The following is a 25,136-nucleotide window of genomic DNA, read 5'->3' on the forward strand; positions in this document are numbered from 1 at the left end:
AAATTCAAGTTAAATTGTGTTTTTAATAATGAAATATTAGAAATTATATTAGCCCATGAAAACAACCAATATAGCAAGTTTAAAATTTACTTTTATTTTTTTTATTTTTATTATTTATGTATATATATATTTATTTTGTCTATTTACCGCGAGGCCTCCTAGCCACGGCTCAACCAGCCGCCACGGAAGTACCAAAAATAAACTTGTTTCATATACTGATACTCATTTTAAGTTTGTTCATGTGCCGGATATTTAATAACATTCAATTAATATCAATAATAATTTAATAATAATCCAAAACTTAATTAATTCAAAAAATAATTTCATTAGTAATTTCTATTAAATTAACACAAGCTTTTATTTCTGCCACAAAAAAATATTGTAGATTCAAATAATAAAATTATAAATAGATAATTATTAATCAATGATAAATAATTTATAAAAAAAATTTAAATAATTAAAATAATAATCTACAGGTTGAAGATAACACAAGAAAAATATATTCAAACAATATATTTTCGAAAATTGTATAAAAATAAAAAAAATTACCTGAGTGAATGAAAAAAACAAAAAAAAAAAAATTACAGAAAGCATGGTACCACGTTTATTGAGACAAGTGAAATAATAATAAAAAATAAATAAATAAAAAATAACGCAAGCGCAAAAGACAAACGATAAAAAAAGGGGTTGTTGATTTTCAGAGTATCTCGAGCTTTTAGTATTGAGTCTGTTGTACAAGGGTGAAAGCTTGCAAGCCAAATTATAAAAATATATTAATTTATTTAAAATCATTCAAGGATAAAAATTTTTAAAAATGCAAATACATGATTGGTTAACGTGACTCGTAAATATTTTCTTTGATATCATATAAAGTTTAATTTATTTTGACTTTAAAAAAATAATTAAAAGTGGATGGAAGTGGAGACAGTGATTTGGATGATAACAATAAAATATAAATTACAATTTGAGTTAATAGTGATAAGTTAATAATAACATTTGATTGGAAACACGAGGCTTGAGGATGGCTGACAGCGAGGGTGGATCCGAGCAGGATGATGTATCCTTTCTCCGTACGGTTAGTTAAAAATTTTACAATACTAATTAATAATAATTACTATATTTATTTTATAAATAAAAAGCTTAGTAATATAATTTTTTCAATCGAAAGAATTAATTGAATTCTATTTTTCTTTTTTTAAATTTCTATTCTTTTTGTTATTTTGTTTTTTTATTGATATGATTTAATTTATTGATAAATAAATAAATGAATAAATATTGATATTCAATTTGTTAAATTTAATATTCAATGCACAGAGATGATGAAAAAAAGAATATATTTATCGGGCAATAAAAAAACCTTGACCCTGACACCATAGTAAAATCTTGATGTTAAATATTTTTTTAATATAATATTTAAAATACATCAAGGGATGTATTATGTTCAATGAAAGCACGTGCACCAATTAATTACGATGATAACAATGTGTTTTATAAATAATTATTATTGATAATTGAGCAATTATGTATGAAGAATAAAAAAAAAAAAGATTCTTTGTGATAACAGCATTATTTTAATTTAACTTTGTTATAATTTTGCGTCATTGCGGTCTATTGTTTCAGCATATTTATTTCTTTTTTTAAAATACAATTCTCAAGCTCTATATAATTCCAAGTTTATAAAAATAAAAAATAAAAAAACACCATGTTAAATCGCACACGCCAATGACCATACGAACCGATAAGTTACTTTTTATAGATTACGAAGGACGAAGCTTCTTTTTTTATAAATTAATAAACATAAAAAAAAAATTATACGATAATTTATATTAATAGTAAATAAATTATAATATTAATAAACATATTTTTTTTTATTGTTAAAATACAATATAAAAGTTTTTTCTTTTTTTTTTTCATAAAAAAAAAAACAAGTAAATCTTTAATTTTATATTTTTACTAAAATTTTATAATTTAATTTTAATTTTGTGATGGTAATTTGCTGCTTTTGTTGATCAATTTCCAAAGTAATATGACTTAATGAGCCGGTTAATTAAAGACACGTGTGTATCAATGTGTTTTAGATTGAAATTATCAAATGTTTCAGCTTAAATTTGACTTAGTTGTTGAATAATTTATTTAAAAAAAAAATTTCTACCTGAAAAAAAAATGATAAAATAAATTATTTATCAAAGATGTTTAATTTATTAAAAATTATAATTTCATTATTTTATTTACCATTTGTTTATCTTCAACATTTACCACGTCGTTTTTTAGATTTTTTTTGTCTTTTTGCACTTTCAGCTCTAGCTCTTTTAATATAATCAGCTTTTTCTTTATCAGACAAACTACACCATTTTTTACCAGCTTCACGTGCAACTTCAGTTACTTTTCTAGTTGGATTATCAAATAGCATACACAAATAATATATTATAAATGGATTTACTGAAATTGGTATTTTCTTTTTTTTACTACGACGTTTTTTTCCTTTATCTGGTTTACAATCACATGCTCTTCCTTTTTGTTTTTTAGTTTTTTTAATTTTTTTTTGTTCGGGACATGGATTTTCCTGTTTTTTTGGTGGACATGATTTATCTGGTTCAGTTTTTGTTTTCCAAAATAATTCTGTTTCTGGACCGTTTGGTATTTCATCAATTGGTCCTTCGTCAATTATTTCTCTATAAAACAGATAAATTAATTAAATTAAATAATAATTACAAGTCTTAAATATATTTTATAATTTAATTTTAATATTTAAATTTCAGCCTATAAAGTCTAAAAAAAAATATGCAAATTGGAGCTTAGGCATAATGCCAATGCAAAAATTATTATTTTCTTTCAACAACCGACATAGTTTTTACATTTTTTTTCTATTCACATCAACACACCAGTTGATTGATAAATTTAATCAAGTCGTAGCTTTAACCTTGAATATTCCATCATTATTTTCTCATAAATTGATTTTTTAAATTTACAAAATATGTCAAATTAAAAAACATAAAAATAACAAAATTAATAAATAAGGTTAATAAGATTTTCTAAATTTTAAATTTTAAAACACTTGCCTATAATCTCTACCATCATTTTCATAATCATCCATAATGCTTGATTAACTTAAAATTTTTTTGACTCTATTTACAATTAAATAATTTATTATTTTTTTAAAAAAATACTAAAAATTTTTTTCTTCATTTATTATTATATAAATTTTATTTAAAAAAGTGTGAACTTTGCGGAAAATTAAAACAATTGAATTGTCATTTTGTAAAAAATAATATTAAATATATTTATCATTATTATTATTATTTTTAGCCTTGAAAAATGTTAAATAAATTTTGTGAATTTTTTTAAATTTCAAATGATTAATTTGTAATATTGATTTTTATTTTTTATATATTTTTTTTTCGTTTTATTTTGGTTAATTTTTTTCTTTGTCATCAAGCTGCTGATGATATCTGCACATGGATCATTTGGCAAAGTTTTATATTGAAAAATATTTTCAATTTACATGACTGTTTTATTTATTTTTATTTTTTTCAATGACAAATAAACACGCAATATTTATTAGCACAAGTCGATCCACTTTATTGATTATTTTCTTTTAAATTTTATCGTTATATTTATCTTTTTAGTCATCTAATCATTAAGCGTTATTTAAAATTTGTATATTTATACCAAAAGATAATATTTAGATTTTCTTATTTTACTTAATAAAAAATATAAATAAAATATTATGATAATTTTTTTATGCAGATGATTTTTAAAAGTATCAACAATTGTCCTAGATTTTTTTTTCTTTAAAAACTTTGTAAATTGAGAAAAAAAATAATAACAAAAATAATACACAACTAGGATGTGTTAAATATTTGCTTTACATCCTTGACCTAATATTTTGTATTCAAAAAATTTTTACAAAATAGTAGGCATATTTAAAAATTAAAAAAAAAAAATTGAAATAATTTTTTTTCTTCTCACAAATATAAATTGTCTATTTAAAATAATTTCGATATTAAAATATTAATTTTTTTATTAAAAATAAAATAGGAAAAACCTTGATGATTATGATGATTGTCATGTATCATCTACACCTTGAAAAAAAAATATAAAAAATTAGCATGACAAAGATTTTAAATTGTAAATCCAATAACAAAGCTCATTGATTTTTTTGTTTCACAATAATTTTGGAGGGTTTTTTTGTACATAGGGTGAGTCAAACTGTACATTACAAATGAAAGTATAAATTAATAATATGTAATATATGTTAGCAGGTGTCCAATGAATTGCCAAGAGTTATCGTGCCATTTAGAATTTAATCCAAGTTATGTTAATTAATGCGTCCTTTTTAACCAAATGAAAATTATTTATGAATTCTTGTTGTTACTGCATTGAACTAAAATAAAAAAAAATTTTTTAATTATAATTATTTAAATAAATTATAATATTTATATTTTTTTAATAATTAATTTACAGGAGGACATGGTGTGTTTATCTTGCACGGCCACTGGCGAAAGAGTTTGCCTCGCTGCTGAGGGTTTTGGTAATCGAACTTGTTTTCTTGAAAATATTGCTGACAAGGTAATCATTTTAAATAATTAATAAACACTTGTATCACATCTTTATAATTATCTAATAATAATCAAAATTAATTTATTGTTTTTTAGAATGTACCACCTGACCTTTCACAATGTGTATTTGTAATTGAACAGGCTTTGTCTGTTCGTGCTCTTCAAGAGTTGGTAACAGCTGCTGGCTCCGAAACGGTAAAGTATATATATTTCTAAAAAATTCATACATTTACACAAATAAAAAATTAAAATAAAACCAATTATAATATTATTCCCAATTGTAAATAAATATATGAAAAATATTTTTACTTTTAAATCGAAATTTTGAAGATTCAAATGGAAATTTTATTTAAAATTAATTTTTACATTGGAAATGATATTATTTATGGCTTTTTTTTTATGTAATAAATTTTTTTCTTTTAATCACCTGTGATTGTATTTATAAAACTCGTATGAATATAAAAAAAAAAATAGATTATAAATTAAAAAAAATATTTAAAAGATCTTGATATTGAAAAAAAAATAAAGAAATTTGTTTAATAATTTTATTTAAAAACAAACAAACAACACTTAAACAATCACATGATAAAATTATTAAACAATAATATTTAGTGATTCGTTTAATATATTTGAATAAATTTTAAATGCATCAGCGTGTCGCTATCCAACACATAAACGCATGTGTCAATGTCACCCCCTCAATAGGTCAATGAGACGAACACAATTTAAACCAAATAAATCATAAACATTTCCCAAACAACATGATCAATAAATCCTTATATCTTTTATGAAAAAAAAAAAATAAAAATAATAGTTAATAAATTGAAAACAATATACACTTGTTCAAAAAAATAATTCCAATAATCCAAAATACCAATACATTTTTTGTCCATTTGTCATTGATTCATCTTGTTTTGTGTTTTTTTCATTTCCAGCAACATGAAACCCTTGTAAGTACCTTGTTATTTGCATGAAAATATATATATTATTGTTATCTATTATCCTATTGTTTATTAAACTTTTCTTTTTTCATAATTTTCTTAAATGTTTTTTAAAAATTTATCTATTTCGTTGGCAAACTTTTTGTTAATTTTTAACTTTTTCACAGCCTTTAATATCAATTATTTATCGAAGTAATAAAATACATATAATAATTAATTTATATTTACAAAAAATTATTTTATTATTTGCTTCGTTCGTTTTTTTTTATGTATAATATTAAAAAAAAAAACATTATGTATATTAATTTATTTGGTGATTTAATTTATCATAAAAATTGTTTAATTATAAATAATAATAAATTAGTTTATTTTTTAGGGAAAAGGTACAGGTTCAGGTCACAGAACTTTGTTATATGGTAATGCAATATTACTCAGGCATCAAAACAGTGATATGGTAAGTTATTTAATTATTAATTTTTTGTTTTTATTTGCCTGACAAATTGATGTGTTTTCTTGGGAGAAATTTAAATTTAAAAAAAAAAAAAAAAACCTGGAGAGAAATTAATAATTATAATTTTTGTTTTTTTTTTTTACAGTATCTTGCTTGTTTATCAACAAGTTCATCAAATGATAAGCTGGCATTTGATGTTGGTTTGCAAGAACACTCTCAAGGTAAATAAATAAAAGAATTTTTAAAAATGTTATATTAATAATAATTAAAAAAAAAATTATAAACTTACCAAATTAATTGTTTAAGGTGAGGCTTGTTGGTGGACAGTTCATCCAGCATCAAAACAACGTTCTGAAGGTGAGAAAGTACGTGTTGGTGATGATCTGATATTGGTGTCAGTAGCAACCGAGAGATACCTGGTAAATAAAATAAATTGAAATGAATTAAAAAATGATAAATTAATGAGTTAATAATAAAATAAAAAATTAAATTTAGCACACAACAAAAGAAAATGATTTATCAGTTGTAAATGCATCATTTCACGTGACTCATTGGTCAGTTCAGCCATATGGTACTGGAATAAGTAGAATGAAATATGTTGGATATGTATTTGGTGGTGATGTATTGCGATTTTTTCATGGTGGTGATGAATGTCTTACAATACCTTCAACATGGAGTGTACATCCAAATCAAAATATTGTTATTTATGAGGGTGGAAGTGTTATGAGCCAAGCAAGATCATTATGGAGATTAGAATTAGCACGTACAAAATGGGCTGGTGGTTTTATAAATTGGCTTCATCCAATGAGAATTCGTCATTTAACAACTGGACGTTATCTTGCTGTTAAAGATAATAATGAATTATATCTTATTGATCCAACACAAGCAACAACTGAAATATCAACATTTTGGTTACGTCAAGAAAAAGATGATCAAAAAATAGTACTTGAAGATAAAGATCTTGAAGTTATTGGTAGTGCAATTATAAAATATGGTGATTCAACAGTTATAATGCAACATGCAACAACTTGTCTTTGGGTATCATATAAATCATTTGAAACTAAAAAAAAAGGTGTTGGTAAAGTTGAAGAAAAACAAGCTGTATTACATGAAGAAGGAAAAATGGATGATGGTTTAGATTTTTCAAGATCACAAGAAGAAGAATCAAGAACAGCAAGAGTTATTAGAAAATGTAGTAGTGTATTTACACAATTTATAACTGGTCTTGAAGAATTACAACTTGATAAAGATGCTGGTGCATTTTTTAAAGCTGTTAATTTAAATGAAATGGTTATGTGTCTTGAGGATTTAATTAATTATTTTGCACAACCAGAAGATGATATGGAACATGAAGAAAAACAAAATCGTTTTCGTGCATTAAGAAATCGTCAAGATTTATTTCAAGAAGAAGGAATATTAAATTTAATACTTGAAGCTATTGATAAAATAAATGTCATAACATCACAAGGTTTTTTAGTTGCATTATTTGGTGATGAAAGTGGACAAGCATGGGATCAAATATCTGGTTATTTATATCAATTATTAGCAGCAATAATAAAAGGTAATCATACAAATTGTGCACAATTTGCAAATAGTAATCGTTTAAATTGGTTATTTAGTCGTCTTGGTTCACAAGCATCAAGTGAAGGTACTGGTATGCTTGATGTATTACATTGTGTATTAATTGATTCACCAGAAGCTCTTAATATGATGCGTGATGAACATATTAAAGTTATAATATCATTACTTGAAAAACATGGTAGAGATCCAAAAGTACTTGATGTATTATGTTCATTGTGTGTTGGTAATGGTGTTGCAGTACGTTCATCACAAAATAATATATGTGATTTTTTATTACCAGGAAAAAATTTATTATTACAAACACAATTAGTTGATCATGTTGCATCTGTTCGACCAAATATATTTGTTGGTAGAGTTGAAGGTTCAGCTGTTTATCAAAAATGGTATTTTGAAGTGACTGTTGATCATATTGAAAAAACAACACACATGATGCCACATTTAAGAATTGGATGGGCAAATACAAGTGGTTATGTACCATATCCTGGTGGTGGTGAAAAATGGGGTGGTAATGGAGTTGGTGATGATTTATATTCATTTGGTTTTGATGGTGCATTTTTATGGACTGGTGGTAGAAAAACACAAATAATACATAATCCAAATGAGCCATATATACGTAAAACTGATGTTATTGGTTGTGCACTTGATTTAACAGTACCAATTATAACATTTACATTTAATGGTGTACAAATATCTGGTTCATTTAGAAATTTTAATCTTGATGGTATGTTTTTTCCAGTAATAAGTTGTTCATCAAAGTTATCATGTAGATTTTTACTTGGTGGTGATAATGGTAGATTAAAATTTCATCCACCAGATGAATTTTCACCACTTGTTGAAAGTTTATTACCACAACAAATATTATCAATTGATCCATGTTATTATTTTGGTAATATGAATAAAGTTATTATAACTGGTCCATGGCTTGTTGAGGATGATACAGCATTTGTACCATCACCAGTTGATACATCATTAATTAATTTACCATCATATGTTGAACAAATACGTGATAAATTAGCTGAAAATATACATGAAATGTGGGCAATGAATAAAATTGAAGTTGGATGGATATTTGGTGAACAAAGAGATGACATGAGAAAAATACATCCATGTATTGTACAATTTGAAAAATTACCAGTTGCTGAAAAAAGATATGATACACAGTTAGCTGTACAAACACTTAAAACAATACTTGCACTTGGTTATTATATTACAATGGATAAACCACCATCAAGAATTAAAACATTGCGATTACCAAATGAGCCATTTTTACAAAGTAGTGGATATAAACCAGCACCACTTGATTTAAGTGCAATAACATTAACACCAAAAATGGAAGAACTTGTTGATCAACTTGCTGAAAATACACATAATTTATGGGCCAAAGAAAGAATAAGCCAAGGATGGACATATGGATTAAATGAAGATTCAGAAATGCGTAGAAGTCCACATTTAGTACCATATCAAAAAGTTGATGAAGCCATTAAAAAAGCTAACAGAGATACTGCCAGTGAAACTGTTAGAACATTATTAGTTTATGGATACATGTTGGATCCACCAACTGGTGAACAACATGAAGGTAAAAAATTGAATACATTTTTTTATAAATTTAATAATTTACTTATTTATTTTCTTCGTATTATTATAGCACTTTTACTTGAAGCAAATAGACTACGTCAATTATTCTTCAGGACATATAGAGTAGAAAAACATTATGCTGTTAATAGTGGTAAATGGTATTTTGAATTTGAAGTTATAACAGCTGGTCCAATGAGAGTTGGATGGGCAAGAGCTGATTGTCCACCTGGTATGATGCTGGGAAATGATGATTACACTTGGGCTTATGATGGATACAATGTATGTTATATTAAAAAACAAAAATAAATATTTCTCTTTAAATAAAATATATTATAATAATAATTGTATTTTATTTTTATAAAGGAAGAAAAAGTATACTCAGGAACAGGAGAAACATTTGGAAAACAATGGCAAATTGGAGATGTTGTTGGTGTATTTCTGGATCTCATTGATCATACAATAAGTAAATTCTAATAATACAATTAAATATGGCTTTGAAATTAATTGTGAAAAAAATTTGTTGTGTTTAGGTTTTTCATTAAATGGAGAACTTATGATGGATGCATTGGGTGGTGAAACATCATTTGCTGATGTACAAGGTGATTCATTTGTTCCTGCATTTACTCTTGGTGTTGGACAAAAAGCTAAACTTGTTTTTGGTCAAGATGTTAATACACTACAGTATTTTACAACATGTGGTCTTCAAGAGGGCTATGAGCCATTTTGTGTGTAAGTTTAAAATATATCTTATAAATATTTTTATTTATTTATTTATGAAAAAAAAAAATTATTTAATTATGCAGAAATATGAATCGTCCAGTAACATATTGGTATACAAAAGATCAGCCAATATTTGAAAATACTGATGACATGGCAGATACAAGAATTGATGTTGCTAGAATACCAGCTGGTTCAGATACACCACCTTGTTTAAAAATATCACACAATACATTTGAAACAATGGAAAAAGCAAATTGGGAATTTTTAAGATTATCATTACCAGTTATTTGTTTATCAAATTTCATACCAGAAAATGAAAAAATAAGAAGATGGCAAGAAATTAAAATGCGACAAAATAGATTATTAATGGAACAACATGAAGCATCACAACAAATGGTACCATCAGCTTATACAGAACAAATTATGAAATCTGGATTTAGTATGACTGATATAAAAGGTTAATTAATAATTCATGACAAATTAAATTATTAGAAATATTAAATATTGGATGAAAAATAATTTGATTATTTAAATAAATAGGCTTGCAAAGAAATTACTCAGAGGATGCTGCTGAAGATGCTGAAATGATGAAAGATCCATCACCAATACCACAACAAAGAAATAAACCATCAAGACCACCAAGAAAAAATTCATTATATGGATCAAGAACATTAAATTACGGTACAAGTGAAGCAGATGTTAATGGCTATGACGAAATGAATGGAGATGCTAAAGATGATAAAAAACTTAAACGAGGTCGTTCACCATTTCGGTTAGTTTTTATTTTATTTTTAAACTAACATAAAAAATTGTCATCAAGTATTTTTTCTAATAATGTAAATAATAAAATTAGCAATCAAAATGATGAGGAAGAAAAAAGCCCGTAAGATAATACAAAATAAAAAAATAATAGATTGTTTATTAAATTGTAAATAAATTTTTTTAGATTTTTTTCACGTAAGGCAAAATCACCAGATGTTAAAGCGACGACATTAGAACCAACAGCAATGAGATCAGATGTATCTGATAGAGATGGAAGAAGTCTTGCGATGGGAAGAATGATAACAAGACAACCTCAGCTTCAAGCATCAACTGTAATTATTATTAAATATTTAATTACAAAATTGCAATAATTATTAATATGATTTTTGTTCTTTTTTTTGATAGACTGATTTAAAAGTAATTCCTCCACAAATACCAGAACGTAATGCACCAAAAGCAATGTCAGTTAATTTAACTGGAAGTGGTGTTGAAGCTATTGGAAATGAAATATATGATTCAGAATGTTTAAAATTAATGAATGAATATTTTTATGGTGTTAGAATATTTCCTGGACAAGATCCAACACATGTTTATATTGGTTGGGTAACATCACAGTATCATTTACATACTAAAGATTTTAATTTATCACGTGTACGAAAAGCATCTGTAATTATTATTGATGATTATAATCGTCCAGTTGAGCAGTAAGTAAATATTTTATCAACATATGTATTTTTTATTAAAAATGTTTATTTATTTATTTAAAGAGTTGATCGTCAAAGTTGTTATATGGTACGTGCTGATGAGCTATACAATGAGGTAACACAAGATGCATCTGGTAAAGGTGCATCACAAGGAATGTTTGTTGGTTGTTTTGTTGATACAGCAACTGGTATTGTATCATTTACATGTGAAGGAAAAGAAACAAGTCATAAATATAAAATGGAACCAGATACAAAATTATTTCCCGCAATATTTGTTGAAGCAACAAGTAAAGAAATATTACAAATTGAATTAGGAAGAACATCAACAACATTACCATTATCAGCAGCTGTATTACAAAATTCTGAACGACATGTTATACCACAATTTCCACCACGTTTAAAAGTACAATGTTTAAAACCACATCAATGGGCAAGAGTACCAAATCAATCATTACAAGTACATGCATTAAAATTATCAGATATACGTGGTTGGTCAATGCTTTGTGAAGATGCAATATCAATGCTTGCCCTTCATATACCAGAAGAAGATAGATGTATTGATATTTTAGAGCTCATTGAGATGGACAAACTTTTGAGGTAATAAAACTATCTTAAATTTAAATTTAAATTTATATTAACATTTATTTATTTTCATTAGTTTTCATGCACATACCTTGACACTGTATGCAGCATTGTGTTATCAATCAAATTATCGTGCTGCTCATGCACTTTGTCTACATGTAGATCAAAAACAACTTTTATATGCAATAAGAGCTGAATATATGTCTGGTCCACTTCGTCAAGGTTTTTATGATCTTTTAATTGCTCTTCATCTTGAGTCACATGCCACGACAATGGAAGTCTGTAAAAATGAATATATTATTCCATTAGGTAAATTTTATTTTTTATATTTTAAAATTGAATAATTTAATTCATGCAAATTATATTTACAGGACAAGAGCTAAAAGATCTCTATGAAAATGTCGAGATGAGACACAGTTTAAGATACATACAAACTGAATCAGTACGTCCACAAATGAAAATGACTGAAATCAAGTAAGTTATTCATGTGTTTTGTTGTGTATTATTACATGATTTGATCATCACGTTTTATTTCTTTCAGTGAAAATCAAAATATAGAAAATGTCAGAAGTCTTTATAGTCCATATTTTCCTCTGGATATTGTACGTGATTATGTTATGATGGCACTGAATGAAGCTGTTGAAGTTAATCAAGTACATAATCGTGATCCAATTGGAGGCAGTAATGAAAATCTTTTTTTGTATGTCAATTAGTTGATGTTAAATTATTTTTCTTGATGATTTTTAAATTGATAAGGTAATAAATTTTGTTCTTTTTTTTGCTAGGCCTTTGATTAAACTTGTTGATCGTTTATTACTTGTTGGAAAATTAAGAAATGAAGATGTTATAAAATTATTGATAATGATTAATCCAGAAACATGGGATCCAACATTTGATAAAGAGGGTAAAGATGAACATAAAAAAGGCTTGTTACACATGAAAATGGCAGAAGGAGCAAAATTACAAATGTGTTATTTACTTCATCATTTATGTGATACACAATTACGTCATCGTGTTGAATCAATAATATCATTTAGTCATGATTTTGTTGGTGATTTACAAGCTGATCAATTACGTCGTTATATTGATATTAAACAATCAGATTTACCATCAGCAGTTGCTGCTAAAAAAACACGTGAATATCGTTGTCCACCACGTGAACAAATGAATGCAATATTAAGTTTTAAAAATCTTGAAGATGATGATCCAGATAATATACCATGTGGTGAAGATTTAATTAAAAATATGAATGAATTTCATAATAATTTAATGTCATATGTATCATTACATGCATTGCAAGAAGCTGCTGAAGCAGCAAATGAAATAATTGAAATTGAAAAACCTGGTACAATGAAACGTGTATTTAATTTTATAAATGCTGTTAAAGAACTTGAAGATGAGCCAAAAATTGAACCAGAACCAATTAAAAAAACACCAGAAGAAGTATTTAGAAAAATATTAATATCAACAATTGTTAAATGGGCTGAAGAAACACAAATTGAAACACCAAAACTTGTTAGAGAAATGTTTAGTTTACTTGTACGTCAATATGATACTGTTGGTGAATTAATACGTGCATTAGAAAAAACATATGTTATTAATAGTAAAACAAAAGATGATGTTGCTGGTATGTGGGTTGGTTTAAGTCAAATACGTGCATTATTACCAGTACAAATGTCACAAGAAGAAGAAGAACTTGTTAGAGAAAGATTATGGAAACTTGTTAATAATCATACATTTTTTCAACATCCAGATTTAATAAGAGTACTTAGAATACATGAAAATGTTATGGCTATTATGATTAATACACTTGGTAGAAGATCACAAGCACAATCAGATGCACAAACACAAGCACAAGCTAGTGGTGGTGGTGGTGCTAGTACAGGAGGTGGTACTGGTACTGGTGGAGCAAGTGGAGTTGGTGGTGGTGGTGCTAATGCTGGTGAAAGTGGTGATACAACATCAAAAGAAAAAGATACATCACATGAAATGGTTGTTGCATGTTGTAGATTTCTTTGTTATTTTTGTCGTACATCAAGACAAAATCAAAAAGCAATGTTTGATCATTTTGATTTTCTTCTTGAAAATAGTAATATATTATTATCAAGACCATCATTAAGAGGCTCAACACCACTTGATGTTGCATATTCATCATTAATGGAAAATACTGAATTAGCACTAGCACTTAGAGAACATTATTTAGAAAAAATTGCTGTTTATTTATCAAGATGTGGACTTCAATCAAATTCTGAACTTGTTGAAAAAGGATATCCTGATCTTGGCTGGGATCCAGTTGAGGGTGAACGTTATCTTGATTTTTTAAGATTTTGTGTTTGGGTTAATGGTAATATTATTAAATTTATTTTTAATTTATATACATATAATTTATTTTTGTTTTTAATTTTTTATTCAAGGTGAAAGTGTTGAAGAAAATGCAAATTTAGTTATACGTCTATTAATAAGAAGACCAGAATGTTTGGGTCCTGCATTACGTGGTGAGGGTGAAGGTCTTCTTCGTGCAATTATGGAAGCAAATAAAATGTCTGAAAGAATTGCAGACAGACGAAAGGTAAAATTTTTTAAATTAAAAAAATATATGAATCAGGTGAATTATCGGTTAAAGGATTGATTTTGTAAGTAAAAAAAAAAAGTAGATCCAGTAGAATTAGATAAATTATTAAACCCCAAAAAATATACTCGTACGTTAAAAAAAAAATAAATAATAAACCAATTTAAAAATATAATGTAAATGTATAGAAAAAAAAAAAAACAAGCATGACCCTGATATAGAAAAAAAAAAAAAAAATGTAAATAATAATAGTAAAACAATCCTTGCATCGATGTGAATACCCTGTTATTAAATCCAAGCATGTTAATTTTTGTATACTAATTGTTTATTGTTGAAATGATGATGAAAAAAAAAAAAGCGATTCAAACAGGTGAATGATGAAGTCGAGGGAAATGCAATTGTGCAACAATTTGAACATCCACTTCCTGAGTCAGATGATGATGAGGATTACATTGATACTGGTGCAGCTATACTTAATTTTTACTGTACACTTGTTGATCTTTTGGGCAGATGTGCTCCTGATTCATCAGTTATTGAACAAGGTATAATAATTTTACACAATTAACATTATAAATTGAAATATTAATTTTTGTTTTTTATATAAAAAAAAAAAATATATAGGTAAAAATGAATCACTACGTGCACGAGCAATTCTTCGTTCACTAGTACCATTGGATGATCTTCAAGGTGTTTTATCATTACGTTTTACATTATTAAATCCAGCAGCTGGTCAAGAAAGACCAAAAAGTGATACACCATCTGGTTTAATACCTGGTCATAAACAAAGTGTTGTTTTATTTTTAGAACGTGTTTATGGAATTGAAACAAAAGAATTATTTTTTAAATTACTTGAAGATGCATTTTTACCAGATTTACGAGCAGCAACAATGCTTGATCGTAATGATGGTTATGAATCAGATATGGCACTTGCAATGAATCGTTATATTGGTGTTTCAATACTTCCCCTATTAATAAAACATTCAAAATTTTATACTGAAGCTGATAATTATGCATCACTTCTTGATGCAACATTACATACTGTTTATCGTTTAAGTAAAAATAGAATGTTAACTAAAGGACAAAGAGAAGCTGTATCTGATTTTTTAGTTGCTCTAACAAGTCAAATGCAACCAAGTATGTTGTTAAAATTATTACGTAAATTAACAATTGATGTATCACAGCTATCTGAATATACAACAGTTGCATTGAGATTATTAACTTTACATTATGAACGTTGTGCAAAATATTATGGTTCAACTGGTGGACAAGGTTCAAGTGATGAAGAAAAACGTTTGACAATGGTATTATTTAGTAATATATTTGATTCATTATCAAGAATGGATTATGATCCAGAATTATTTGGTAAAGCATTACCATGTTTAACAGCAATTGGTTGTGCATTACCACCAGATTATTCATTATCAAAAAATTATGATGATGAATGGTACAGTAGTAAAACAGCATCAACACAATCACCAGATGGACCATATAATCCACAACCAATAAATACATCATCTGTTGTATTAAATAATGATCTCAATCAAATTGTACAAAAATTTTCTGAACATTATCATGATGCTTGGGCAAGTAAAAAACTTGAAAATGGATGGAAATATGGTGATAATTGGTCTGATAATAATAGAACACATCCAAGATTAAAACCATATACAATGTTAAGTGATTATGAAAAAGAAAGATATAAAGAACCAGTTAGAGAAAGTTTAAAAGCATTATTAGCAATTGGTTGGAGTGTTGAACATGCTGAAGTTGATGTTGCAGCAACAAATCGTAATTCATTAAGAAGATCATCAAAAAGTCAAAATGATTCAACAAATTCATTTGATTATAATCCACATCCAGTTGATATGACAAATTTAACATTAAGTAGAGAAATGCAAAATATGGCTGAAAGATTAGCTGATAATGCACATGATATATGGGCTAAAAAAAAAAAAGAAGAATTAATAATATCTGGTGGTGGTATACATCCACAATTAGTACCATATGATTTATTAACTGATAAAGAAAAACGTAAAGATCGTGAAAGATCACAAGAGTTTTTAAAATATTTACAATATCAAGGTTATAAATTACATAAACCAAATCGTGGTGGTACTGAAACTGAAGTTGCTGGTACTGGTGCTGCTGTTGAATTACGTTTTGCATATTCATTATTAGAAAAATTAATAGCATATCTTGATAAAGCAACAATAAATATGAAATTATTACGTCCATCTGATACATATAGTCGTAGAAATAGTTTTAAAGCATCAGCACGTGATATAAAATTTTTTAGTAAAGTTGTATTACCATTAATGGAAAAATATTTTAGTACACATAGAAATTATTTTATTGCTGTTGCAACAGCAACAAATAATATTGGTGCAGCATCTTTAAAAGAAAAAGAAATGGTTGCTGCATTATTTTGTAAATTAGCAAATTTATTAAGATCAAGACTTGCTGCATTTGGTGCTGATGTTAGAATAACAGTACGTTGTTTACAAGTACTTGTTAAAGGTATTGATGCAAAATCATTAGTTAAAAATTGTCCAGAATTTATACGTACATCAATGCTTACATTTTTTAATAATACAGCTGATGATCTTGGTCATACAATATTAAATTTACAAGATGGTAAATATAGCCATTTACGTGGTACACATTTAAAAACATCAACATCATTATTTTATATAAATAGTGTTGTATTACCAACATTAACAGCAATGTTTGATCATTTAGCATCATGTGAATATGGTAGTGATTTATTATTAGATGAAATACAAGTTGCATCATATAAAATGTTAGCATCTCTATATACACTTGGTGTTGATTCAACATTAACTGGTGATAGAAAATATTTAAAAACTGAAATTGAACGTAATAAACCAAATTTAGGCTCATGTTTAGGTGCATTTTCAAGTTGTTTTCCAGTTGCATTTCTTGAGCCACATTTAAATAAAAATAATCAATTTTCATTATTAAATAGAATTGCTGATCATTCATTAGAAGCACAAGATATTATGACTAAAATGGAATCAAGTATGCCAACATTAGATACAATATTAAATGAAGTTGATCAATTTGTTGATTCTGATAAAACATGGAATGATTCACCACATGTTGTTGATGTTATATTACCATTATTATGTTCATATTTACCATTTTGGTGGTCACAAGGTCCAGATAATATAACACCAACTGAGGGTACATATGTTAGTATGGTTACAAGTGATCATATGAATCAACTATTAAAAAATGTATTAAAATTAATTAAAAAAAATATTGGTAATGAAAATGCACCATGGATGACACGTATTGCTGCATATACACAACAAATAATTATAAATTCATCTGAAGAATTATTAAAAGATCCATTTTTACCACTTGCTGAACGTGTACATAAACGTACTGATGGTATGTATCATAAAGAAGAATCATTACGTGGTTTTATTAAATCATCATCAGATGATACATCACAAGTTGAAGCACAAATACAAGAAGATTGGCAATTATTAGTACGTGATATATATGCATTTTATCCATTATTAATTAAATATGTTGATTTACAAAGAAATCATTGGTTGAGAAATAATATACCAGAAGCTGAAGATCTTTATAATCATGTTGCTGCAATATTTAATATATGGTCAAAATCACAATATTTTTTAAAAGAAGAACAAAATTTTATATCAGCAAATGAAATTGATAATATGACTCTAATAATGCCAACAGCAACAAGAAGAACAGCAACTGTTACTGATGGATCAACACCAACTGGTGGTGGTAAAAAAAAAAAAAAACATCGTGATAAAAAACGTGATAAAGATAAAGAAGTACAAGCATCATTAATGGTTGCATGTTTAAAACGTCTATTACCAGTTGGTTTAAATTTATTTGCTGGTAGAGAACAAGAACTTGTACAACATTGCAAAGATAGATTTTTAAATAAATTATCAGAAATTGAAATTACTGAATTTGCTAAAATACAATTAACATTACCAGATAAAATTGATCCAGCTGATGAAATGTCATGGCAACATTATTTATATTCAAAACTAGGACAAAAAAAAGATTCAATGGAACCAGTTAAAGCACAACAAATTGATGATGTTGTTGTTAGAATAACTGATATGGCTAAAGTACTTTATGGACTTCATATGGTTAGTTTAATTATTTATTTATTAATCATTATTATTTTATTATTATTTTTCATTATTATTATTTTATTATCGAGTAGATTGATCATCCACAACAACAAGGAAAACGTTGTTACAAATCTGTGGTATCAATACAAAGGAAACGAGCTGTTATCGCTTGTTTCCGTCAAAATCCATTGCATTCCTTACCCAGGTATCCTATATTTTTTTATTTTTTTAAAAATTACGTTTTATGTTGATTTGATTTTTCAATATATTCATTTGATTTTAATAATGATTTTTTTTCAAATTTGTTGTTTTAACAATAATAATTGTGTGTGGATATATGTGTGTGTGCATGCTGCTAATAGGCAACAAAGCCTCGACCATCTTGTAAGGGATGGAATCGTGTACTTTGTGCAGCAAGAAAAAGAGCTGCAATTGCTTGTCTTCGTAGTGAACCTCTTTATAAATTAAGAAGGTAATAGAATTTAATTCAACGATAAATTTATTTAATGCATGGCTGAGTTTTGAAATTTTATTAATTAATTAATTTAATTGTAAATACATTAAATATATATGATTTTTTTATTTCTATAGACATCGTGCAATTAATATTTTTGCAAGAACATATTACGAGCTTTGGCTACAAGATGAAAATGTTGGACAAGAAGTTATGATTGAAGATCTTACAGTAAGTTTATTTACAATTAATTAATAATTATTTATAAAAAAAAAAGCTAAATGTGTAATTAAAAATTTCAGCAATCATTTGAAGATGCTGAATTGAAAAAAATGGATAAAGATGAAGAAGAGGGTAAACCAGATCCATTGACACAATTAGTTACAACATTTTGTCGTGGTGCTATGACTGAACGGTCTGGTGCATTACAAGAGGATCCATTGTACATGAGTTATGCACAAATAATATCAAAATCATGTGGTGAAGAAGAAGAAGAAGCTGAAGAAGAAGAAGCTGATGCTGGTAGTGCTAGTGGTGGTTCTGGTGGTGCTAGTGGTGGTGGCGGTGGCGATGGTGAAGAAGAAAGTGGTGCATCAATTCATGTGAGTTTATAATAAATTAGTAATTTTTTTTTTTTTGCTTCACATTGCTTTGGTGCTTTTAAAATACTCTATAAATAATTTAAAATAATTTTAACAACTAACTAATTACTCAATAATTAAAAAAAACAAAATAAACAAAAATTAAGATTTCAATTTTTTTTTTTTCTTCTAAACTAACTAATCTGCAGCCACAAAATTCAATATTGGTAAGATCGAGTAATGAATATCTGACATTGGCACACACATTTTTATGTCTATTATTATTAAAATAAAAATAATAATAACACTGAAATTTTTTAAAACCTTTTATCGTAGGAATTGAGCCTCCAAAAAATAAATTTATCCATTGTAGAAAATAAATAATCAATAAATCTAAATGTTCGATATGTATTTCCTTTTTTACAACTAAAATTTACTAATTTAATAATTTTTAATTTAATTTGCATTCTGAAGAGATCAATGCAAAAATTAATGGTAAATTAATTAATTAATATGTAAATGAAAAAATTAAAACAAATAATAATTGTTTTCTTTTTGTTTCATTCAAAGGAACAAGAAATGGAAAAACAAAAATTATTATTTCATCAAGCTCGTCTTGCAAATCGTGGAGTTGCTGAAATGGTTTTGTTGCATATATCAGCATGTAAAGGTGTACCAAGTGAAATGGTAATGAAAACACTTGAGCTTGGTATATCAATACTACGTGGTGGTAATATTGAAATTCAACATGGTATGTTAAATCATTTAAAGGAAAAAAAAGATGTTGGTTTTTTTACATCAATTGCTGGATTAATGAATTCATGTAGTGTATTGGATCTTGATGCATTTGAAAGAAATACTAAAGCTGAAGGTTTAGGTGTTGGTTCAGATGGTGCTGCTGGTGAAAAAAATATGCATGATGCTGAATTTACATGTGCATTATTTAGATTTATACAATTAACATGTGAAGGACATAATCTTGATTGGCAAAATTATTTAAGAACACAAGCTGGTAATACAACAACAGTTAATGTTGTTATTTGTACTGTTGATTATCTTTTACGTCTTCAAGAATCAATAATGGATTTTTATTGGCATTATTCAAGCAAAGAATTAATTGATTTAGCTGGTAAAGCAAATTTTTTTAAAGCAATTGGTGTTGCTAGTCAAGTATTTAATACTTTAACTGAAGTTATACAAGGTCCATGTGCACAAAATCAACAAGCACTTGCACATTCACGTCTATGGGATGCTGTTGGTGGTTTTTTATTTTTATTTTCTCATATGCAAGATAAATTATCAAAACATTCATCACAAGTTGATTTACTAAAAGAATTATTAAATTTACAAAAAGACATGATTACAATGATGCTGTCAATGCTTGAGGGTAATGTTGTTAATGGAACAATTGGTAAACAAATGGTTGATACACTTGTTGAATCAGCTGGTAATGTTGAATTAATATTAAAATATTTTGATATGTTTTTAAAATTAAAAGATCTTGTATCAGCACCAAGTTTTCTTGAAGTTGATTTAAATACAGATGGTTGGGTTTATCCAAAAGATTTTAAAGAAAAAATGGAACAAGCTAAAAGTTATACACCAGAAGAAATTGAATTTATGTTAGCATGTTGTGAAAGAAATCATGATGGTAAAATTGATTATGTTGCATTTATGGATCGTTTTCATGAACCAGCTAAAGAAATTGGTTTTAATTTAGCTGTATTATTAACAAATTTATCAGAACACATGCCAAATGAGCCACGTTTAGCTAGATTTTTAGAAACAGCTGGTTCAGTATTAAATTATTTTGAGCCATTTTTAGGTAGAATTGAAATACTTGGTAGTAATAAAAAAATTGAACGTGTTTATTTTGAAATAAAAGAATCAAATATTGAACAATGGGAAAAACCACAAATAAAAGAATCAAAACGTACATATTTTTATAATACAGTTGTTGAAGCTGGTGAAAAAGAAAAATTAGAAACATTTATTAATTTTTGTGAAGATGCTATATTTGAAATGCAACATGCAAGTGCATTAATGGCTGTTGAAGAAAGTGGTGGTATTGGTAAATCACGTGATACATCATATACATATATGACTGATGATGATGATGAAAAAAATAAAGATCCAATACGTCGTGGTATACAAGCATTCAAAGATGGTATTTATTATGGTTTTTCAATGTTTTCACCAAAAAATATTAAAAATAAATTATTTGAATTACAACAAATGTCAATTGCCGAAATTATCATTGGTTTTTTTAAAATGATATTTTATAGTTTTTATTATACTGGTTATAGTATTGGTATTGTAATACGTTATTTTCTACGTTTATTATTGACACTAATGAGAGGACCACATATTGATGAGCCAATTATTGAAATAAAAGAAGAAGAAGAAAAACCAATGCGTCATTTACCAGCATTACCACCAACACCAGATGAAACAAATTTACAAGTACAAGCATTTGGTATGGATATTACTAAAGAAGATGGTGGTCCAATTAAATTATCAACACATGAAACAAATTTATTAACACCACAATCAAGTATAGATGATACTGGTGAAAGTACACCAGATGAAAGTGGTGCTGGTGGTTTTAATGATGAAACAAATATTATATCAACAAATGAAAATGAAGGACCACTTACATTAGCTGATTTTCTTGGTGGTGAACAAGCTAGATTACAAGCAGCATCAACTGCTGAAGCTGCTGCTGCACAACAAATTGCAATGGCTGCTGTTGAAGCTGAAGCAAAACATGAAATAATTAGTGAATCATCTGGTGGTTCAAGCATTGAATTATCTGAATATACTAAAAGAATTGTTTCATTTTTAGCTAGAAATTTTTATAATCTTAAATATGTTGCATTGGTATTGGCATTTTGCATTAATTTTATGTTATTATTTTATAAAGTAACATCATTTGCTGATGATAGTATTGATGGTAGTGGTGGTGATATACTTGGTGGTGATATACTTGGTGATATATCTGGTGAAAGTGGATCTGGTGGTATAAGTGGTATAAGTGGTATTGGTAGTAGTGGTGGTGGTGGTATTGAATTTGGTAATAGTGGTGATGATAATAGCTCTGAGGAAGAAGATGAACCACCAGATTATGTTGAATTTTCAGAAGATTTTTATTATATGGCACATGTTATGAGACTCATGGCTGCATTACATTCAATTGTATCATTGGCAATGTTAGTTGCTTACTATCATTTAAAAGTACCACTTGCAATATTTAAACGTGAAAAAGAAATTGCTAGAAGAGTTGAATTTGATGGTCTTTATATATCTGAAACACCTGAAGAAGATGATATTAAAGCACACTGGGATAAAATGGTTATATCAGCTAAAACATTTCCAGTTAATTATTGGGATAAATTTGTTAAGAAAAAAGTACGACAAAAGTATAGTGAAACTTATGATTTTGATTATATTAGTAATTTATTGGGAATGGAAAAAACTTCATTTAGTCAACAAGAAGAAGAAGGTTCTGGTCTTATTCATTTGTAAGTTAAAAATAAATCAAATAAATCAATATACATGTATTGTTTTATTGATTAATTAATTTTATTTTTTGTTTAGTATCATAACAATCGATTGGAGGTATCAAATTTGGAAAGCTGGTGTTACAATAACTGATAATGTAAGTAAAATAAATTTGATTAAAATAATTTATCAATCAATTTATTAATATATAATAAATTTTTTATTATTACAGTCATTTTTGTATAGTCTTTGGTACTTTACATTCTCAGTTATGGGAAATTATAATAATTTCTTTTTTGCTGCACATTTACTTGATGTTGCTGTTGGTTTTAAAACCCTAAGAACAATTTTACAATCAGTAACACATAATGGAAAACAACTTGTATTGACTGTTATGCTTTTGACAATTATTGTTTATATTTATACTGTTATTGCATTCAACTTTTTCCGTAAATTTTATATACAAGAAGAAGATGGTGAAATTGATAAAAAATGTCATGACATGTTAACGGTAATATTTATTAATTTAAAAATATATTTTAATACAATTTCTAATAATTATTTTATATTTTTCAGTGTTTCATGTTTCATCTTTACAAAGGTGTTAGAGCTGGTGGTGGTATTGGTGATGAAATTGGAGAACCAGATGGTGATGATTATGAAACAGCTCGAATTGTTTTTGACATAACATTTTTCTTTTTTGTTATTGTTATTTTACTTGCTATTATTCAAGGTAATTATTAATTATTGAATTATGTTTATTTAAAAATTGTATGTTAATATTATTTTTTAATTTTGTAGGTTTGATTATTGATGCATTTGGTGAACTTCGTGATCAACTTGAAAATGTTAAAACAAATATGGAAAGTAATTGTTTTATTTGTGGTCTTGGAAAAGAATATTTTGATACAGTACCACATGGATTTGATACACATGTTCAAAAAGAACACAATCTTGCTAATTACATGTGAGAAAAAGCATTATATATCATTGGCAAATTGATTATTTTATTTATCAAATAATCATTGTCTTTTTTTCCTTTTTTTTTTGTAGGTTTTTCTTGATGCATCTTATCAATAAACCAGACACTGAGTATACAGGTCAAGAGACCTATGTTTGGAACATGTATCAGCAACGTATGTGGGACTTTTTTCCAGTTGGTGATTGCTTTAGAAAACAGAACGAGGCTGTCGAGGAAGAAGTCAAAAAAAAATAAATCAATTTATTGTGTTGTTATTTTTAAATTAATTTTTATTCTTTGAATAATATTTTTGATTTAAAATTTTTTTTTTTTGTTATCAAATATTAAATTTGAAAATTATTAAAAGTTTATAATCATAAATAAATTTAAAATATATTTATGAAAATTGTTAAATTGTTTATTTAAATTAGATAAATTAAATTGTCACTTTTTTGGCAATTTTAAAAAATCAAAAAACAAAATCTAGCTATTTTTCCAATTTTGTAATACTCAATTTGAGTGTGATATTTTATTTTTTTTTCTATAATTCTTGTGCCTCAAATTAGATCAATAATAAAAAAAAAAAAATAAAATATATCAAGTTATTTAAAAAATTTAAATATCTACAATTAAAATTTATACAAATTGACAAAATATATTTACAAAATATATAATCAAAAATTAAATAAATAAATAATAAATTTGTTATAAATTTTATCTCTATTTTATCATGAATTAATTAATAAATAAAATAAAAATATTTATAATAGAGTCTAATCAAAAAAAAATATATCATCAATATTATAAATTAAAATATTAAAAAAAAATATCCTATTGTTTTTTGTTTTATTGAATTATTAATCTATAAATTGAGATTGTCAATATTATTGTAAATAAATATTATAAAAATTTTAAAAATTAATAAATCTCTTCGGCAGGGTTATCAAAGAATAATAATAAATAAAAATATACAAATAAATCGAAATATTTATTTTAACTAATTATTATCCTACTGGTTTAATTCAACAACAATTTATTTATCAATTGTCT

At 26.3% G+C, this 25,136-nt stretch overlaps 2 protein-coding genes across 11 annotated transcripts; one reads left to right on the top strand and one right to left on the bottom strand.

Annotated features, from left to right (window-relative positions):
• Window positions 1-590: 590 nt before the first annotated feature.
• Window positions 591-25,071, top strand: LOC122857920 (ryanodine receptor). 9 transcript variants are annotated; one of them, XM_044160457.1, is made up of 34 exons: window positions 591-1,075; window positions 4,465-4,569; window positions 4,656-4,754; window positions 5,495-5,509; window positions 5,877-5,954; window positions 6,097-6,172; window positions 6,258-6,370; window positions 6,447-9,108; window positions 9,178-9,386; window positions 9,471-9,570; window positions 9,638-9,836; window positions 9,911-10,284; window positions 10,368-10,599; window positions 10,681-10,710; window positions 10,774-10,921; window positions 10,995-11,293; window positions 11,357-11,890; window positions 11,952-12,184; window positions 12,247-12,349; window positions 12,417-12,575; window positions 12,661-14,219; window positions 14,290-14,444; window positions 14,803-14,986; window positions 15,066-18,604; window positions 18,682-18,794; window positions 19,181-19,274; window positions 19,346-19,645; window positions 20,099-20,119; window positions 20,195-23,145; window positions 23,222-23,282; window positions 23,358-23,636; window positions 23,702-23,858; window positions 23,927-24,092; window positions 24,179-25,071. In XM_044160457.1, the coding sequence occupies exons 1-34, from the start codon at window positions 1,022-1,024 to the stop codon at window positions 24,339-24,341; spliced, it is 15,564 nt and encodes a 5,187-aa protein (XP_044016392.1). In that variant the 5' UTR covers window positions 591-1,021; the 3' UTR covers window positions 24,342-25,071. The 9 variants fall into 9 exon arrangements, with proteins under 9 accessions (XP_044016392.1, XP_044016393.1, XP_044016398.1 ...); XM_044160458.1 differs by having other exon boundaries at window positions 14,815-14,986; window positions 24,179-24,413; XM_044160463.1 differs by lacking the exon at window positions 10,681-10,710 and having other exon boundaries at window positions 14,815-14,986.
• LOC122857922 (FACT complex subunit ssrp1-B-like) lies at window positions 1,850-3,226 on the bottom strand. 2 transcript variants are annotated; one of them, XM_044160467.1, is made up of 3 exons: window positions 3,060-3,226; window positions 2,233-2,672; window positions 1,850-2,152 (listed from the first exon to the last, which is right to left on the bottom strand). In XM_044160467.1, the coding sequence occupies exons 1-2, from the start codon at window positions 3,092-3,094 to the stop codon at window positions 2,246-2,248; spliced, it is 462 nt and encodes a 153-aa protein (XP_044016402.1). In that variant the 5' UTR covers window positions 3,095-3,226; the 3' UTR covers window positions 1,850-2,152; window positions 2,233-2,245. The 2 variants fall into 2 exon arrangements, with proteins under 2 accessions (XP_044016402.1, XP_044016401.1); XM_044160466.1 differs by having other exon boundaries at window positions 1,988-2,148; window positions 3,060-3,182.
• Window positions 25,072-25,136: the final 65 nt, after the last annotated feature.

Source organism: Aphidius gifuensis, linkage group LG5 (assembly GCF_014905175.1).
Source record: "Aphidius gifuensis isolate YNYX2018 linkage group LG5, ASM1490517v1, whole genome shotgun sequence".
Lineage (NCBI taxonomy): Eukaryota > Metazoa > Arthropoda > Insecta > Hymenoptera > Braconidae > Aphidius > Aphidius gifuensis.

Bases quoted from the DNA above. Each gene is read 5' to 3' on its own strand.
- LOC122857920 (XM_044160457.1), top strand. From the start codon at position 1,022: ATGGCTGACAGCGAGGGTGGATCCGAGCAGGATGATGTATCCTTTCTC. The intron at 9,837-9,910 runs GTAAGTTTAAAA...TTAATTATGCAG, and splicing joins GGCTATGAGCCATTTTGTGT to AAATATGAATCGTCCAGTAA. The intron at 10,600-10,680 runs GTTAGTTTTTAT...TAATAAAATTAG, and splicing joins CGAGGTCGTTCACCATTTCG to CAATCAAAATGATGAGGAAG.
- LOC122857922 (XM_044160467.1), bottom strand. From the start codon at position 3,094: ATGGATGATTATGAAAATGATGGTAGAGATTATAG. The intron at 2,673-3,059 runs GCAAGTGTTTTA...TCTGTTTTATAG, and splicing joins AATGATGGTAGAGATTATAG to AGAAATAATTGACGAAGGAC.